At 46.8% G+C, this 13,462-nt stretch overlaps 1 protein-coding gene across 1 annotated transcript in view; it reads right to left on the reverse strand.

Moving 5' to 3' along the window:
* Positions 1-277: 277 nt before the first annotated feature.
* LOC120924602 (von Willebrand factor A domain-containing protein 5A-like) overlaps positions 278-13,462 on the reverse strand; it is a 41,118-nt gene continuing 27,933 nt past the window's right edge. The window contains exons 7-9 of the mRNA XM_040335593.1: positions 9,656-9,834; positions 3,219-3,345; positions 278-495 (exon numbers count right to left, since the gene is read on the reverse strand). Of these exons, the coding sequence (XP_040191527.1) occupies positions 416-495; positions 3,219-3,345; positions 9,656-9,834 (386 nt within the window). The 3' untranslated portion in view covers positions 278-415. The remainder of the gene's footprint in view (positions 496-3,218; positions 3,346-9,655; positions 9,835-13,462) is intronic.

Here is a 13,462-nt window from a genome sequence, read left to right on the forward strand (position 1 = left end):
CCCAACGGAGCATGCGCTCTACGCTCGGCGCGGGAGCGCGCCTAATTTAAATGATTCCCGCCCCCTACGGGATCATTTACTTTAGGCGCCCTTACGCAGGGCAAGTTTACACAGCGCACACGCAATTTACGGAGCTACTGCTCCGTGAATCGCGGGTAGCGCAGTAAATTTGCGGGGGCACAGGGCAAAAACGCTGCCCTGCGCCTCCGCAAATAAGGGGCAAATCTACCTGAATCCGGGCCAAGGACTTGTAAACGGTGCAAATTGTTATTCTACACCTAATAGTAAACTCGGCACATCTAACTTTGGTATCGCTCACAGATACAGGAGCACAGTACAAAGGCACAAAAACTGTTTAGGCACAAAATGAAATGCAGCAACATTCCGCCATCTTGGTTCCTCCAGACGTCTCCTCTTAGAGGCCGAACACTTCGGGGTCCACGGAGGATTTCAGCAGCTCGTTCCCGGATCTGACAAACTCCCCCAGAGAGGAACCTGAGGACACATCAAATGTCACTTTTATTTATTCCGGATGCAGAATGATGGGCGATAATTATTAATCGGATTTAAATGATCTTCGGAGAATTAATAAACTGAACCTCGTGCAGATATACAATACACAATTTAATACAATCCTTTATTTATTATTATACCAACAAATGTATTTTTTAAATACAAGGGGGCCGGATTCATGTAGGAGATACGCCGTCGTATCTCTGAGTTGCGGCGTCGTATCTATGCGCCTGATTCATAGAATCAGTTACGCATAGATTTCCCTAAGATCCGACTGGCGTAAGTGTCTTACACCGTCGTATCTTAGGCTGCATATTTACGCTGGCCGCTAGGTGGCGCTTCCGTCGATTTACGCGAGGAATATGCTAATTAGGTAGATACGCCGATTCACAAACGTACGTACGCCCGGCGCTATTTTTTTACGCCGTTTACGTTAGGCTTTTTCGGCGTAAGGTTGCTCCTGCTCTTATGAGGCGTACGCAATGTTAAGTATGGACGTCGTTCCCGCGTCGAATTTTGGAATTTTTACGTCGTTTGCGTAAGTCGTTCGCGAATAGGGCTGTACATAAGTTACGTTCACGTCTAAAGCATTGACGACGGAATTTCAAGCATGCGCACTGGGATTCTTTTACGAACGGCGCATGAACCGTTCGTAAAAAAACGTAAAATACGTGGGGTCATGTTAAATTTAAATAAAACACGCCCACAACATCCCCATTTGAATTAGGCGGGCTTACGCCGACCCACATACGTTACGCCGCCGTAATTTAGGGCGCAAGTTCTTTCTGAATAAGGAACTTGCGCCCAAATTTACGGCGGCATAACGTATCTGAGATACGTTACGCCAGCAGAAAGATCCGCTGATCTTTCTGAATCCAGCCCAAGCGGTATAAGTTCCCGAATCTGACTTGGTATTGGCCTCTTGCCGTTGCTGTACAGCAGAACTAGGAGAGGGAGAAGCGGCACAATATTCTGTGCTGTGCTGCAGTGAAGCTTTTGATGCATTGACAGACCAATCCAATTTAACCACTTAACCCCCGGACCATATTGCTGCCCAAAGACCAGAGCACTTTTTGCGATTCGGGACTGCGTCACTTTAACAGACAATTGCGCGGTCGTGCGACGTGGCTCCTAAACAAAATTGGCGTCCTTTTTTCCCCACAAATAGAGCTTTCTTTTGTTGGTATTTGATCACCTCTGCGGTTTTTATTTTTTGCGCTATAAACAAAAATAGAGCGACAATTTTGAAAAAAATTAATATTTTTTACTTTTTGCTGTAATAAATATCCCCCAAAAATATATAAAAAAACATTTTTTTCCTCAGTTTAGGCCGATACGTATTCTTCTATATATTTTTCGTAAAAAAAAAAAATCGCAATAAGCGTTAATTGATTGGTTTGCGCAAAAGTTATAGCGTTTACAAAATAGGGGGTATTTTTATGGCATTTTTATTAATATTTTTTTTTACTAGTAATGGCGGCGATCAGCGATTTTTTTTTTGGTACTGCGACATTATGGCGGACACTTCGGACACTTTTGACACATTTTTGGGACCATTGGCATTTTTATAGCGATCAGTGCTATAAAAATGCATTGGATTACTATAAAAATGCCACTGGCAGTGAAGGGGTTAACACTAGGGGGCGGGGAAGGGGTTAAGTATGTCCCTGGGTGTGTTCTAACTGTAGGGGGGGGTGGCCTCACTAGGGGAAACACTGATCCTCGGTTCATACATTGTACGAACAGAGGATCAGCATTTCCCCCGCTGACAGGACCGGGAGCTGTGTGTTTACAGTTACACACAGCTCCCGGTCCCCGCTCTGTAACGAGCAATCGCGGGTGCCCGGCGGCGATCGCGCCCGCCGGGCACCCGCACGGGGTTCACGGACGAGCGGGGGTAGTGGCCGCAAAAAGAGCCGACGTCATTGTACGGGCTCTCGCCCAGGAGAGCCGACCTGCCGCCGTCATTCTACGGCGGCAGGTCGGCTCTCCTGGGCGAGAGCCCGTACAATGACGTCGGCTCTTTTTGCGGCCACTACCCCCGCTCGTCCGTGAACCCCCGTGCGGGTGCCCGGCGGGCGCGATCGCCGCCGGGCACCCGCGATTGCTCGTTACAGAGCGGGGACCGGGACTTGTCTTGTCTGGTCGGCAAGCAGTTAAAGTGGTACTAAAAGGCAGAAAGTTTTTACCCTTAATCCATTCTCTGCATTAAAGGGGTTGTAAACCTTCGTGTTTTTTCACCTTAATGCATCCTATGCATTAAAGTGAAAAAACACATTTCAGTGTCCGGCCCCCCAGCCCCCCGTTTTACTTACCCGAGCCCCAAATTCCATAGGCACAATCCCGCCGTCGCTCTCTCCACGGGTTCTTGGCTCTTCATTGGATAGATTGATAGCAGCACAGCCATTGGCTCCCGCAGCTGTCAATCAAATCCAATGACACGGGTGCCGGCGAGTTCTGCATTCGGCAGCTACAGCCGCCAAATGCTGGACATGGGAGCGCACCCGCAAGGTAACCCCCTTGAGAGAGAGCTTCCCAGAAGGGGGGTTATCCATTGCGGGGAGGAGGCGCAATGTACAAACAGAGCCTGCTTGGGGAGCAAGAATGCACTTAGCAGGGGGGAGGAGTCAGGAGTGCCAGCGGGGGACCTGAAAATGCAATGCTGTTGAACAGAGCTTATACTGCAGTTTGTATTTAGCACTTACCTGCTTTAGCCCTGACCCAGGAGGTGGCTTTTTTCTCCAGCAGCTCCCACTCCTCTCTCTGATCCTCACAGGTGGTGTGAAGCCAGATCACCGCCAGGACCGTCACCCACACCGACACCTCCATGTTCTGCAGAGGAGGGAAGGAGGAGTTTATTATCCACTTGAGCCCCAGACCTTTAGGCAGCTTAATGCCCAGGCCAGGTTTTGCGATTCGGCACTGCGTCGCTTTAACAGACAATTGCGCGGTCGTGCGACGTGGCTCCCAAACAAAATTGGCGTCCTTTTTTCCCCACAAATAGAGCTTTCTTTTGGTGGTATTTGATCACCTCTGCGGTTTTTATTTTTTGCGCTATAAACAAAAATAGAGCGACAATTTTGAAAAAAAAAAAAATGTTTTACTTTTTGCTGTAATAAATATCCCCCAAAAACATATATAAAAAAAAGAAATTTCCTCAGTTTAGGCCGATACGTATTCTTCTACCTATTTTTGGTAAAAAAAATCGCAATAGGCGTTTATCGATTGGTTTGCGCAAAATTTATAGCGTTTACAAAATAGGGGATAGTTTTATTGCATTTTTATTATTATTTTTTTTTACTACTAATGGCGGCGATCAGCGATTTTTTTCGTGACTGCGACATTATGGCGGACACTTCGGACAATTTTGACACATTTTTGGGACCATTGTCATTTTCACAGCAAAAAATGCATTTAAATTGCATTGTTTATTGTGAAAATGACAGTTGCAGTTTGGGAGGTAACCACAGGGGGCGCTGTAGGAGTTAGGGATCACCTAGTGTGTGTTTACAACTGTAGGGGGGTGTGGCTGTAGGTCTGACGTCATCGATTGTGTCTCCCTATAAAAGGGATCACTCGATCGATGCAGCCGCCACAGTGAAGCACGGGGAAGCCGTGTTTACATACGGCTCTCCCCGTTCTTCAGCTCCGGGGAGCGATTGCGACGGAGCGGCTATAAACGAATAGCCGCGCCGTCGTCCCGGATCGCTCCCCGCGGGAATCCGACCGCCGCATGTAGCGGGGGGGGGGGGTCCCGATCGGACCCCCCACCCGCTAGAAGGCAAGGACGTACATTTACGCCCATGTGCCTGTACGTGCCATTCTGCCGACGTATATGTACATGCGGCGGTCGGGAAGTTGTTATACAAGACCTGAAATGTTACTTATCTGTACAATTCTGGGTTCTAGTTTCCTGCCCATTTGGCAGGCCAGACATCACCCAGATATGAACGCAGGAACCTATTTGGATTTGCAGGAGACACATGTGTGACCAGTACTGGGACAGGTTCGTCCAGCGCCCAGGGCAAGAATGCAAAATTGCTTCACCTCCTCCACGGCTAATGCCTGCTGTAGCTGCCCATGATTGGCATAGAGAATGCACTGCGCATGCGTGGCCAGTTGCTTGCTTCCTAACAACTATACAACAGATGCGCATGCATGGTGTTTTTCATATGAGCTGTGGGCGGATGATCAGGTAGAGATCAGGAAAAAGAAAAGACAAAAAAGAAAAGATAAACACACAGGCCCGGATTCACAGACACTGGCGCATATTTATCCCGCCGTAGCGTATCTCCTTTACGCTACGCCGACGCAGCGCAGAGAGGCAAGCACTGAATTCACAAAGCCAGTGCTTCCAAATCTGCGCTGGGTTTCCAAGGCGTAAGCCGGCGCAAGTGGAAGTGGGCGTGAGCCATGCTAATGAGGCGTGACCCCATGCAAATGATGGGCCGAGCGCCAGACAGATACGTATGGCCAACTGCGCATGCGCCGTCCCATGGGCACATCTCAGTGCGCATGCTCACAATCACGTCGGAACAACTGCCTAAGATACGTCGGATCACTGCCTACGGCGTGAACGTAACCTACGCCTAGTCATATTCACGTCCTACGTAAAATACGTCGGCTTGAGTTCCCTGGTGCAGACCTTTGCATGGATGCTGCTGAGTTACACCTCCTTTATGGGGCATAACTTTACGCCGGACGTAGGGACTTTACGCGCACTGCGTCGGACGGACGTACGTTTGTGAATCGGCGTATCTCCCTCATTTGCATATGTGAATAGAAAATCTATGGGAGCGCCAAATACGTCCAGCGTAAATATGCGCCCACTCTACGCCGGCGTAGGCAAGTTACGTCGGTCGGATGAAGCCTATTTTCTGGCGTATCTTAGTTTGTGGGCACGGCGCACAGATACGACGGCGCATATTTGCACTTACGCGGCGTATCTCGAGATACGTCGGCGCAAGTGCTTTGTGAATCCGGGCCACCCTCTACAAATGTTTATTAGCATGTACAATGCAAAAATAGTCAGGATCGAAACCCAAAGATCCCCCCCAGAGAATACCTTCCATAGAGATCCCACTACACACAGCAACCCTAACCAGCTACTTCACCCCTATATAAAACACTGATAATGTAAAAAATCCTACAGTGGGAGCTGGTGTTACCCTCCCCCACCCAGAGTTTTCTACTCCCTGCCTATCTACCTGCACAAAAAAAACAATAACTAGAGAAAATAATAAAAGATTATGACCTGCCTGTGCCCTGAGGAGCCAGCACCCCATCTTAACCACTTCCATACCGGGGGGCACATACGCACCTTCCTGCCCAAGCCAATTTTCAGCTTTCAGCACTGTCGCAATTTGAATGGCAATTGCGCGGTCATGCTACATTGTACCCAAACAAAATTGGCGTCCTTTTTTCCCCACAAATAGAGCTTTCTTTTGGTGGTATTTGATCACCTCTGCGATTTTTTTTTTTTGCGCAACAACTAAAAAAAAGACAAAAAATTTTAAAAAAAAATTACGTTTTTATTTTTTTCTGTTAATTTTTTTTGTAAATAAGTAAGTTTTCTCTTTCAATTACGGGCACTGATATGGCGGCACTGATGAGATGGCACTGATGGACATCGATGAGGTAGTACTGACGGGCACAGATAAGGTGGCACTGATTGGCGGCGCTGGTATGCGGCACTGATGGGTACACATAGGCGGCACTGATGGGTACACATAGGCGGCACTGATGGGCACACATGGGCGGCACTGATGGGCACACATGGGCGGCACTGATGGGCACACATGGGCGGCACTGATGGGCACACATGGGCGGCACTGGGCACTCATAGGCGGCACAGATGGGCATTAATGGGTGGCACTGATGGATACTTATGGGTGGCACAGATGGGCACTGATAGGTGGGCACTGGGGTGGCACTGATGGACACTGTGGGGTGGCACTGATGGACACTGTGGGGTGGCACTGATGGACACTGTGGGGTGGCACTGATGGACACTGTGGGGCGGCACCTATGTTGCCAGTCAGTGCCCATTTGTGGGCACTGATTGGCATCTTTTATTTTTTTTAGTTTTTTTCAGCCTTTTTTTTTTTTAATTTTTGGGACTTTTTTATTTGTCCCTCTGGGATATTCCAGTGGAACGGTGTGCGCTGGAATACGGGTATGGTAACACTGCGGGAAAAAAGGGGTTGTCTCCGAGCTGGAGGCCTGGTATGGTAAAATGGTCCCACAGTGTAGTGTTGGTAATTTTTTGAGGTTCGGGGGGGCCGTCAAAGACCAACAGGCTGTGGGCCAGATCCACAGAAGAATTACGCCGGCGTATCTCTTGATACGCCGCGTAATTTCAAATTTTGCGCGTTGTGTCTTTGTTTTGGATTTACAAAACAAGATACGACTGCATCTCGGATAGATCCGACAGGCGTACTTCTTAATACGCCGTCGGATCTTAGGTGCAATTTTTCGGCAGCCGCTAGGTGGCGTTTTCGTCGAGTTCCGCGTCGAGTATGCAAATTAGCTAGTTACGGCGATCCACAAACGTACGTCCGGCCGGCGCATTTTTTTACGTCGTTTGCGTTCGGCTTTTTCCGGCGTATAGTTAAACCTGCTATTATGAGGCGTACTCAATGTTAAGTATGGCCGTCGTTCCCGCTTCGCATTTAGATTGTTTTACGTAGTTTGCGTAAGTCGTTCGCGAATAGGGATTTGCGTTGAATGACGTCACCGTCTTAAACATTGGCTTGTTCCGGGTTAATTCCGAGCATGCGCACTGGGATTCCCCCCACGGACGGCGCATGCGCAGTTAAAAAAAAACGTCATTTACGTCGGGTCACGACGTATTTACATAAAACACGCCCCCATCACAGAGATTTGAATGTGTAAATGATTCATAAATTTGTTACGTTCACTAACAGCCAAATTTAAAAGGAAATTCAAATACCTATCATTTAATAGTTAGTTATTATTAGTTACGGTAGTTATTAGTTCGAATTTTCTTTCTTATATTCGGATTTTCAAATTTACGACTGTACTATTTTCCGATTTTACGAATTGCTATCATAATGAATGACCCGAAAACACCCCCCCCCCCCCCCCAAAAAAAAACCAAACAAACAAAAAAAAAAACACGAATGAAACAAAAAATAAAACTAACAATTTTTTTGGCAGTGCACATGTCTACTAAAAAAAAACGTCATTTACGTCGGGTCACGACGTATTTACATAAAACACGCCCCCATCACAGAGATTTGAATGCCGCGCCATTACGCCACCAAAGTTACACTACGCCGCCGTAACTTACGGCGCGAATTCTTTGAGAATTCGAAAAAAAAAGTTACGGCGGCGTAGTGTATCTTAGATACGCTGCGCCCAGTGGATTAATACGCGGATGTACGTGGATCTACCCCTCTGTGTGTTAAAAAAAGTTGCCGTTAAAATGTTTTTTTTTGGAAATTATTTAATTAATGAATTATTTTGGTAATAACAAAAAGGCTGTTATGGCCAGTTATACTCCAAACTCAGGTGTGGTCTCGTTATTATGATTATTATATTTTATGGTTATGTGACTGGGGGGAAGGAAAGGTATTTGGTAAAAGGAGGGATATGGTAATAGGGATATCCTGAAAACACTGGTCATGGAATTTCCTTTTAAATTTGTCTGTTAGTGAACGTAACAAATACAAATTGATCCAAAGTTACGAATTATCCGAAATAACGAATGCCGCATCTAAACGAATAGAATATAACGAATAAATAATAATAAATAACAATAATAAAAACTTTTTGTTATTATTAATTCATTCCATTACATTTGTTTAGATGCAGCATTTCTTATTTTGGATAATTCGTAAATTTGTTACGTTCACTAACAGCCAAATTTAAAAGGAAATTCAAATACCTATAATTTAATAGTTAGTTATTATTAGTTACGGTAGTTATTAGTTCGAATTTTCTTTCTTATATTCGGATTTTCAAATTTACGATTTTCCGATTTTCCGAATTGCTATCATAATGAATGACCCGAAAACACCCCCCCCCCCCAAAAAAAAAAAAAAAAAACACGAATGAAACAAAAACTAAAACTAACAAATTTTTCAGCAGTGCACATGTCTACTGGGATAGTATGATGTGCCCATGGGCTGCTATGTGGCCACGTGAGGCTTCCCCTTCTGCCCAACCCTTTGTCTCAGTTCTGTGTGTGACTATAATATGCTCACCACACTAAATGGTAACACAAGTCATGTGACATCTGCATTAACCAGTTAACGACCGTCTCACGCCGATATACGTCGGTATAATGCCACGTACAGGCAGATTAACCTACCTGTACATCGCCTCTAAGACTGCATATTATCATCATACATCCTTGTTTCTGCCAGCAGTATAAAGTCCTGGGGGCAGATCCTCAAAGCCATTACGCCGGCGTATCTGTTGATACGCCGCGTAATTTCGAATTTTGCGCGTCGTATCTTTTGGTTGGTATCCACCAATCAGATACGACGGCATCTGTGTTAGATCCGACAGGCGTACGCCTTAGTACGCCGTCGGATCTAAGATGCAATTTTCCGGGGGCCGCTGGGTGGCGTTTCAGTCGTTTTCCGCGTCGAGTATGCAAATTAGCTATTTCCGACGATCCACGAACGTACGAGCGGCCGTCGCATTTCCTTACGTCGTTTTTTTTTCCGTCTTTTTATAGTTTAAGCTGCTATTTGGTGGCGTACTCAATGTTAAGTATGGCCGACGTTCCCGCGTATAATTTTAAATATTCTACGCCGTTTGCGTAAGTCGTAGTGAATGGGGCTGGACGCAATTTACGTAAACATTGAAAACACTGACCGCGCAATGCACGGCGGGAAATTTAGGGACGGCGCATGCGCAGTTCGTTCGGCGTGGGGACGCGCTTCATTTAAATGAAACACGCCCCCTACTCGCCGCATTTGAATTAGGTGCCCTTACGCCGCGAGAGATAGACTACGCCGCCGTAACTTTGGGCGCAAATTCGTTGTGGATTCGAACCAAATCAAAAAAGTTGCGGCGGCGTAGCGTATCTCAGATACGCTGCGCCGGGGGCAGATCTTTGTGGATCTGCCCCCTTATACGCAGGGAGCCGATATGACCAATAACACAATACCTGGTCGTGGTTCCCGGTCTTTATATCCGTCTCAGATATTCCCAGGACAGCAGAGATTTCGGGGGTCAGATTCCAGGATCCGTCCGCGTTCTGTAGGGAAATCAGCCTCACAAAAGCGGGGGTCTCCACTGGAACATCAGGCGGGGGCGGTGATGGTGGAGATGGTAATGTAAGACATTCTAAATAATAAAGTAACAAAAAGATAAAATACGAGATATTTATATATAATATAATATAATTGGGGGGAGCACAGTAGAGATTCCTTTTGTAGTTCCCCCATGCCACCACAAGATTTATCTACTATTTTCCACTAAAGTAGAAGTAAACTCTCTCAATCAACATTATTAGCTAGATTCAGAGAGAGTTATGGCGGCGTATCAGTTGATACGCCGTCGTAACTCTGAATCTACGCCGTCGTAAATTTAAGCGTATTCTGGAAACCAGATACGCTTAAATTAGGCTAAGATACGAGCGGCGTAAGTCTCCTACGCCATCGTATCTTAGGGTGCATATTTACGCTGGCCGCTAGGTGGCGCTTCCGTTGTTTTCCGTGTCGAATATGCAAATGAGCAAGATACGCCGATTCACGAACGTACGCACGCCCGTCGCAATTAGTTACGCCGTTTACATAAGAGATACGCCGGCATAAAGATAAAGCTGCTCCCTAGATGGCGCAGCCCATGCAAGGTATGGACGTCGGAACAAGCCTATCTTTTTACGTCGTTTGCGTAAGTCGTACGCGAATAGGGCTGTGCGTAAGTTACGTTCACGTCGTAGGCAGTGTTCGACGTATCTTAGGCATTCTATCTGACGCATGCGCACTGGGATACGTCCACGGACGGCGCATGCGCCGTTCGTTGATAACGTCATTTACGTGGGGTCATGCTTAATTTCCCTAAAATACGCCTACCTCTTCCTCATTTGAATTAGGCGCGCTTACGCCGGCACATTTACGCTACGCCGCCGTAACTTAGGACGCAAGTGCTTTGTGAATACAGCACTTGACTCTCTAACTTGCGGCAGCGTAGCGTAAATACCATACGCTACTCCCGCACAAAGTTACGCTGCCCTACCTGAATCTGGCCATAACTATTTTTTAAATGGTTGTAAAGGCAAAAGTTTTTTTTTTTACCTGTAGCACCCTCCTAGATAGGCTGAATTGATGATAAGTAAGTGTGGTTCTTTTTGGCTCCTCTAATCATTGGAGCAGTTGGTGATTTATTTTGGCTGTTCTGGATTTCACAGGTTGAAGGTCTGATTGCTCTCCCCTACCTTCTAGAGGTTTCTAGAACATAGGAGGTGGGGCAAGGCAAATGAGCAGTGTGACTATTTCTTTTACTGGAGCCAATGCCTGAGGAGGTGGGCCCAGAAGGTGGCTGAGGACCACATAAATAGTCTAAGCTTTAGAACAGTAGGGTCTTCCTGATAAAGGAATTCCACCCATCTGGGTGGGGGTGGCTACCCCCTGCACACAACAGTTCTACTGACTTAAGGTAATGTTCACTGAGGTCCCAGCTGTGGAAGAGCCAAGAGGCCTACACCTGAAAATATCTCTGAGACCCCAAGACTTCACCTAAAGGATCCAGTCTGCAACAGCTTCACTGGAAGGTATCTGAAGGAAGCTGAATGGGCACAGCTGCTCCACTGGCCTTGTGAGTGCTGATTTTATTATGGGATCCTGGTGACAATGTGCTATTGGAATAGCTGGGCCAAGTAGTTCCCCTACTGACGGGCCTGTGAGTATCTGGGAGGGCTTACAGTGTTCTGGTACCACCACCAAAGGCCACATTTTTCTGCCCCTGTTTAACAGGGGCATGCAATTAAGATGTTTGATCTAATATTTAACAGCAAGGTCCATTCCTGCGCTCCCCAAGAGTATCCTGTGGGGGGGGGGGGGGGTTACATTGTTCTGGTACCACCAACACCTAAGGCCCAATTTTCTGCAGAGTATATAGGGCAGGCCGTATAGTATATATACTGCTGTTCAGAGTATATAGGGCCTGATTCACATAGAACTGCGGCGGCGTAACGTATCGTAGATACGTTTCACCGCCGCAAGTTTTCATCGCAAGTGCCTGATTCACAAAGCACTTGCGATGAAAACTACGCTGGCAGCCTCCGGCGCAAGGCAGGCCAATTCAAATGGGCGTGTGCCATTTAAATTAGGCGCGCTCCCGCGCCGGACCTACTGCGCATGCTCCGTTTCGCAATTCCCGTCGTGCTTTGCGCGCAGTGACGTCATTTTTTCGAACGGCGATGCGCGTAGCGTACTTCCGTATTCCCGGACGTGTTACGCAAACAACGTTAAATTTTAAATTTCGACGCGGGAACGACGGCCATACTTTAGACAGCAATACGATTGCTGACTAAAGTTAGGGCACCCAAAACGACGACTAACTTTGCGACAGGAAACTAGACTAGCGGCGATGTAGCGAACGCGAAAATCCGTCGTGGATCACCGTAACTCCTAATTTGCATACCCGACGCTGGTTTACGACGCAAACTCCCCCCAGCGGCGGCCGCGGTATTGCATCCTAAGATCCGACAGTGTAAAACAATTACACCTGTCGGATCTTATGGATATCTATGCGTAACTGGTTCTATGAATCAGTCGCATAGATAGAAACAGAGATACGACGGAGTATCAGGAGAAACGCCGTCGTATCCCTTTTGTGAATCTGGCCCATAGTGCCTAGGGGACCCCCATGCCATTTTTTTTATTTTGGTTAGGGGTTCCCCTTAAAGCGGGAGTTCACCCATTTAAAAAAAAAAAAAAAATCTCCCCTTAGCTTCCTGCTCGTTCGGTCTAGGGGAATCGGCTATTTATATTAAAATAGGTGCAGTACTTACCCGTTTTCGAGCTGTATCTTCTTCCGTCGCTTCCGGGTATGGGTCTTCGGGAGCGGGCGTTCCTTCTTGATTGACATTCTTCCGAAAGGCTTCCGACGGTCGCATCCATCGCGTCACTCGTAGCCGAAAGAAGCCGAACGTCGGTGCGGCTCTATACTGCGCCTGCGCACCGACGTTCGGCTTCTTTCGGAAAATCGTGACGCGATGGATGCGACCGTCGGAAGCCTCTCGGAAACCTGTCAATCAAGAAGGACCGCCCATTCCCGAAGCCCATACCCGGAAGCGACGGAGAGGATGCGTCTCGTAAACGGGTAAGTACTGCACATATTTTAAAATAAATTGCCGATTCCCCTAGTAATAACGAGCAGGAAGCGAAGGGGGAAAAGTGCCCTCTAAGGGTGAACCCCCGCTTTAATATCCATACCAGACCCAAAGGGCATGGTAATGGACTGGGGGGGGGGGGGGCCCATGCCTTTTTTTTCCAATGATTTTCATCTATTTTGCCGGGACTCGACAATACATTACAGCCAAAGCAGTTTTAAATGATTTTTTTTCCTTTATAAATGTAATTTTGCTGTGTTATTGTTCTAAACACAGGAAAAATTAGCTACTTTACGGGCATACTATAAACACCCCCCAGGTACGATATTTAAAGGAATATTCAATTTTTATTGTTTCACTTTAACCACTTAAGCCCCGGACCTTTAGACAGCTAAAGGACCCGGCCAGGTTTTGCGATTCGGCACTGCGTCGCTTTAACAGACAATTGCGCGGTCGTGCGACGTGGCTCCCAAACAAAATTGGCGTCCTTTTTTTTCCACAAATAGAGCTTTCTTTTGGTGGTATTTGATCACCTCTGCGGTTTTTATTTTTTGCGCTATAAACAAAAATAGAGCGACAATTTTGAAAAAAATTCAATATTTTTTACTTTTTGCTATAATAAATATCCCCCAAAAA

This window comes from Rana temporaria, chromosome 1, assembly GCF_905171775.1.
Source record: "Rana temporaria chromosome 1, aRanTem1.1, whole genome shotgun sequence".
In the NCBI taxonomy this organism is placed as follows: Eukaryota; Metazoa; Chordata; class Amphibia; order Anura; family Ranidae; genus Rana; species Rana temporaria.